The sequence below is a fragment of the Bubalus bubalis genome, chromosome 3 (assembly GCF_019923935.1).
Source record: "Bubalus bubalis isolate 160015118507 breed Murrah chromosome 3, NDDB_SH_1, whole genome shotgun sequence".
Classification (NCBI taxonomy): Eukaryota; Metazoa; Chordata; class Mammalia; order Artiodactyla; family Bovidae; genus Bubalus; species Bubalus bubalis.
In genome coordinates this window covers 374,328-380,654 of record NC_059159.1, presented here as the reverse complement: position 1 = coordinate 380,654, position 6,327 = coordinate 374,328, and the positions used below count along the sequence as shown (strand labels likewise).

General features: G+C 53.5%; 1 protein-coding gene across 1 annotated transcript; it reads right to left on the bottom strand.

Moving 5' to 3' along the window:
• Positions 1-1,378: 1,378 nt before the first annotated feature.
• LOC123465540 (collagen alpha-1(II) chain-like) lies at positions 1,379-5,863 on the bottom strand. Its single transcript, XM_045164726.1, has 2 exons — positions 4,539-5,863; positions 1,379-4,035 (listed from the first exon to the last, which is right to left on the bottom strand). The coding sequence occupies exon 2, from the start codon at positions 3,148-3,150 to the stop codon at positions 1,720-1,722; it is 1,431 nt and encodes a 476-aa protein (XP_045020661.1). The 5' UTR covers positions 3,151-4,035; positions 4,539-5,863; the 3' UTR covers positions 1,379-1,719.
• Between the last annotated feature and the right edge of the window lie 464 nt (positions 5,864-6,327).

Below are 6,327 nucleotides of genomic sequence, written 5' to 3'. Positions count from 1 at the left end.
AGTCATGTATGGATGTGAGAGCTGGACTATAAAAAAGGCTGAGAGCTGAAGGATTGATGCTTTCAAACTATAGTGTTGGAGAAGACTCTAGAGAGTCCCTTGAACAGCAAGGAGATCAAACCAGTCAATCCTAAAGGAAAACAACCCTGAATATTCATTGGAAGGACTGATGCTGAAGCTGAAGCTCCAATACTTTGGCCACCTGATGCAAAGAACTGACTCATTGGAAGAGACCCTGATGCTGAGAAAGATTGAAGGTGGGAGAAGGGGACAACAGAGGATAAGATGGTTGGATGCCATCACCAACTTGATGGACATGAGTTTGAGGAAACTCTGGGTGATGGTGAAGGACAGGGAAGACTGGCATGCTGCAGTCCATGGGGTCACAAAGAGTTGGACACGACTGAGTGACTGAACAACAACAGCAACCCAGCCTCTCTTGACAGCAAGGAAACACATGCAACTAAGCTCCACCTAAAACAGAATTGACATATGCAACTTTCACTTTCAGGAATTGTCCTTAAATGAACAACATGTGTTTCCTTTTCCCTTTCCCTTCTTCCTTCTAACTGGAATGTGATGCCTGGCGCTCCAGCAGCCATCTTGGATCACAAGATGACTATGTGACTGGAAGCCATTATGGAAAAACAATGAACTAGGAGTTGGGTCCCTGACACCAAGAAAACTGCACTAGCCATACCTCCATATTTCTTGACTATGAAAAATAAATATAATTTTACTTTGTTAAACTATTATCCCCTTTGACATTATAACAAAGATCCCCTTTGATCTTACAGTCACATCTGACCCTGTGATATTTCCATGAGTGCCTCTGAGCCTTTCTGTTTCTAGTTGTGGCCCATTCAGTCCCTTCACATCGGTGTGAGCCCCTCATGACACACATCTAATGATGTCCAATGGCTCTCCATCACCCTTAGGACAAGAAATAAACAGGTTGGCCGTTCAGGGTCTTAGCTTGGAGAAAGCCAGTTTAATTCTTCCTCCCTGCCTGATGCCCGGGCTATGACATTTAAAAGAGATGTTGGTGAAGATGGCAGGGCTGTGAACAGAGCCTGGGGGTGAAGGCCCCTAGCCAGTCATTGGAGGAAGATGGAAGATTAAGCCATGTGTAAACAGGGAGAAAGGGAAGCCCCGTGGGTGACTCCTGGAACTTTGGCCCTGACAGATAAGATGGTGGAGAGGGAGCCCAGCCCATCACTGGGGAGTCGGCAGGGACCTACCTCCTTGGGTTCCAAGAAAGAATGGTTCCTTAACTGGGATGAAAATAATTGCTTGTTAGATTCCTGAGAAAGGAAATCACATGACGCGTTCAGTCCCCATCTCCTTTACTCTGGCACCTTAATTGGCTATTTGTGTGTCTAGAATGAATACTTAGGAGAGTGCAGCCATGACCCCGAGGGAGTGGACTTTCTGTGCTCATCCCTCATTCAGGGTGCTGGTTCTCCGCCTGCCTGCTGAAAGGGGCCTGGAGGACCACAGATCGTGCTCTGTTTCTCCATGGTCACTGGCACAAAATGCCATCTGTTTCCAAAGGCCATTTGACCAGTTTCTCTGGGGCAGAGATCCATTCTACTGCTGCCCCAGAAGCCACAGTGGAACCAATAAACGTCTGATAAACAAGTCCGGCTTTTCACAATTGGAGATGCGAGTTTGGAGGGAGGAGAAACCTTCTCCACTAGCTTGCACCAGAGCTGCTCTTCAGGAAGGAGGCTTGACCAAACGTTCAGTTCTCATGGCTGGGGTTCCGAGAGCAGGGGCCGCATGGTGGGTTCTAGGGGTGCTCTCTTCCCGGGTTCCGCTAGGGGAGCTCTCTTCCCGGGTTCCTCTAGGGGCGCTGTCTTTCCGGGTTCCTCTAGGGGCGCTGTCTTTCCGGGTTCCGCTGGGGGCGCTGTCTTTCCGGGTTCCTCTAGGGGCGCTGTCTTTCTGGGTTCCTCTAGAGGCGCTGTCTTCCCGGGTTCCTCTAGGGGCGCTGTCTTCCCGGGTTCCTCTAGGGGCGCTGTCTTCGCGGGTTCCTCTAGGGGCGCTGTCTTTCCGGGTTCCTCTAGGGGCGCTGTCTTCGCGGGTTCCTCTAGGGGCGCTGTCTTCGCGGGTTCCTCTAGGGGCGCTGTCTTTCCGGGTTCCGCTGGGGGCGCTGTCTTCCCGGGTTCCTCTAGGGGCGCTGTCTTTCTGGGTTCCGCTGGAGGCGCTGTCTTCGCGGGTTCCTCTAGGGGCGCTGTCTTCGCGGGTTCCTCTAGGGGCGCTGTCTTTCCGGGTTCCGCTGGGGGCGCTGTCTTCCCGGGTTCCTCTAGGGGCGCTGTCTTTCTGGGTTCCGCTGGAGGTGCTGTCTTCGCGGGTTCCTCTAGGGGCGCTGTCTTCGCGGGTTCCTCTAGGGGCGCTGTCTTTCCGGGTTCCGCTGGGGGCGCTGTCTTCCCGGGTTCCTCTAGGGGCGCTGTCTTTCTGGGTTCCGCTGGAGGCGCTGTCTTCGCGGGTTCCTCTAGGGGCGCTGTCTTCGCGGGTTCCTCTAGGGGCGCTGTCTTTCCGGGTTCCGCTGGGGGCGCTGTCTTCCCGGGTTCCTCTAGGGGCGCTGTCTTTCCGGGTTCCTCTAGGGGCGCTGTCTTCCCGGGTTCCTCTAGGGGCGCTGTCTTTCTGGGTTCCGCTGGAGGTGCTGTCTTCGCGGGTTCCTCTAGGGGCGCTGTCTTCGCGGGTTCCTCTAGGGGCGCTGTCTTTCCGGGTTCCGCTGGGGGCGCTGTCTTCCCGGGTTCCTCTAGGGGCGCTGTCTTTCTGGGTTCCGCTGGAGGCGCTGTCTTCGCGGGTTCCTCTAGGGGCGCTGTCTTCGCGGGTTCCTCTAGGGGCGCTGTCTTTCCGGGTTCCGCTGGGGGCGCTGTCTTCCCGGGTTCCTCTAGGGGCGCTGTCTTTCCGGGTTCCTCTAGGGGCGCTGTCTTCCCGGGTTCCTCTAGGGGCGCTGTCTTTCTGGGTTCCACTGGAGGCGCTGTCTTCGCGGGTTCCTCTAGGGGCGCTGTCTTCCCGGGTTCCGCTGGGGGTGCCCTCTTCCCGGGTTCCTCTAGGGGCGCTGTCTTTCCGGGTTCCTCTGGGGGTGCCCTCTTCCTGGGTTCCTCGCCTGGTCGTGGCAGAACGCTCGCTCCTCGGCATCAATCCCTTAACGGTGGCCCCACTCCGACTCCTTCATCCAAATTTAATTACTTCCCGAAGTCCTCACCTGCACATTCCGTCACATCAGAGGTTAAGACTTCAACACATGAATTTTGAGGGAACACAACCGTGCAGACAACAGCCCGGCGCTTTACTGAGCACTTGGTGTCCGCTAAGAGTTTAACAGTTATCACATGCTAAATATACGATTAACAAGCCCCTGTGGCTCAGACAGTAAAGAATCTGCTTTCAATGCAGGAGATCCAGGTTCGATCCCTGGGTCGGGAAGATCCCCTGGAGAAGAGCATGGCAAGCCACTCTTGTATTCTTGTCCAGGGAATCCCATGGACAGAGGAGCCTCGTGGACTACAGTCCATGGGACAGCAAAGAGTCAGACACGACTGAGCCACAGAACAACAAAATTTACAATTATTATATGCTGAATAGACACAATCAGCCTTTCCATTTGACCAGTGAGGAATGGAGGCTGGCACCATGTAGTAGCTCACCTGAAGTTTACCTGATGAGGAAGGGGGAGAGCTATTAGGGTCTCAGGACCACACGCTGGACCATGATCTGCCTGGTAGCTCACTGGCCTGCAACCCCTCCACTCTTCCCCACCAGCCTCTTCCTCCCCGTCTTGCAAGACACACAGAGTGTCTGCACTCCTGGGCCACAGGAGGACCAGGACTGGGTGGGGTCATCATCGGGCATCTCCCCGTGCATCCCGGAAGGCGCTGTGAGCTGTTCAGACAGGGGCAGGGTCCGGTTTCTCGGTGAAACAGACTGTGGTCTCGCCTCCAGGAGCAGCCGCCTCGAAGGCACAGGGCAGGGAGGCAGACGCAGACAGCGGGTCAAGGAGCAGCTGCTCCGGACACCTCTTCCCTGGAAAAGAGGAGGTCTTCAATTTTTTAAAAAATAAACACCCAAAGCAAACCAACATCTTCAGAGGCATTCTGTGTGCTCTTCTGAAAAGATTTGAAGCTTTCCACTTCTTTCCTCTCTCCCTCCCTCTCATACACACGTACACACACACACACACACACACACACCCCTTCCCCAGCCTCCTCAACTCTCTGAATCCTGTTTGTGAATCTCAGCCTAGCAAGCTGCCTCCTGGGGCGTCTAGAGCTGGTATTAGTGGCGATACCAAAGAAATATATTCTTCCCTGTGTTTGTCTGCTTGTGTCTAAACTCAGAATAATGACTCCTCCTAATGAACAGGAGGTTGCTTTTTTCTCTCCTGTATAAAGCGGAGCTGGTGGCAGTCTCCTTGTCCTGGACGGGGCTGCACCTGCGACAACTCAGCATTCTGTTTGTTCCTCTTAGAGGAGGCCCTTCTTTGCTCTCATGCGCGTCTGCATTGGAATGGTTTGCTTGCCTCTCACCTGGGGAGTAATAGCAAGGCTTCTTAGAGGCTCCTCAGTGGCGTTGGCAGGAGGCGCTGAGGCTGAGCCCGTGCCCTCCCTACTTCCACAAGGGTTCCCTGAGCAGCTACTGTGTGCTCGGCGCTCAGGTGGGTGACACTCTCCAGTGAAATGGGTGTCTCTCCCCACGGAAAGGGCACGCGCCAGCACGGAGCACAGCAGACGGTAAACATGTGTCAAGTGAGTGACTGGCACTGCTACATGGCAGATCGCACGAAGAACCACGGTTGTCTGCAGCTCACTCATCACCAAGAGGCAAGGTCCTCAGTCTCACTGCCCCAGGACCTGGGCTCAACTCGTCTTTCTTTGCCAGTGGAATACAGTGAAGATGACGTGCGATTTCCAGGCTTAAACTTCCAGAGCCCCGGCCCCAGGGAATCCTTCCGTTCTTGCAGCCGTGGAGCCTGAGCCGTCACGTGAAGGAGTCCAGACGAGCCCGCTGTGTGATGGGAGACACATGCTACCCGTCGTCCCAACCAGATGTCAGCTGGCTTCCCAAGGCAGCACCCCCTCGCTGCTTGGCACTTCAGTGTGTGTGCCTGCTCACTCAGTCGTGTCCAACTCTACGTGACCCCTGGACTGTAGCCGGCCGGCTCCTCTGTCCATGGGATTCTCCAGGCAAGAATACTGGAGTGGGAGGCCATGACCTTCTCTGGGGGATCTTCCCGACCCAGGGCTCGAACTCTTACACTTCCTGCACCGGCAGGTGGGTCCCTCCCCTGGGCTACCTGGGAAGCCCTGGCAGCTCAGTAAAAACACCTGAATCAGCTCAGCCAACCTGACCAGACCAAGGCCAGCTGCATCTGACCCAGCTGATCTGAGAACTGCTGAGATAAGCTGACTCTGTGGCTTAAAGAAATGATGACTGTTTTCTAATCTTTAATAATGTTTTTCTCCCAGCTTTTCAATTAAAAAAGCAGTATATGCTTTTATAGAATGCTTTGGAAATACATAACACTACTGTTGTCTGGTTGTATTCTTGAGACTTCCCTGGTGGTCAAGTGGTTAGGACTTTCCTTCCAATGTAGGGGTTGCAGGTTTGATCCCTGGCCAGGGAAATGAGTCTTTGCAATTAACTGTGTATGCTCTATTATATTGATGTAAGGGCTTCCCCAGTGACACAGACAGTAAAGACTTTGCCGGAAATGCAGGAGACTCACGTTCGATCCCTGGGTTGGGATGATCCCAACCCAGAAGGAATGGCTATTCCTTATTGAAGAAGGGAATGGCTATTCACTCCAGTATTTGCATTGATGTAATTTCCTGAAACTGTCCCCTGTGAATGAACATTTGTATTATGTTTTATGTTCTATCTGAACTAGCATCATGATGAATATACTTGCAGAAATAGTTTGAGATATACTTCCTTAGGACAGATTATTTTAAAATGGAAATGCTGAATTAAAGGAAAGCTCCATTTTCAAGGCACTGAACCACATTGTCTTCTGGTTACATCAGTGTCTCCGTTCATTTTCTCAGCAAGTGAGCAAATGCCCACAGTGGTGAGGTCCCTCAGACGCACAGCTATCTGAGTCAGGCCAGTGCTGAGACAGGCCCCAGTGTCAGACACAACCTCACTGCCTTCAGGAAGCAGTCATGTCTCAGGGAGGCCCTCTGGGTATGTGATCCAGCCCGTACTGTGTGCGGAGCCACCCGGCCTCATCCCACAATCACTGAACACACAGGCCCAGCCTCCTCCTCCAGGAAGCCCTCCTTCACCTGCTCAGCCTGCAGCCATCGCCTCCTACCA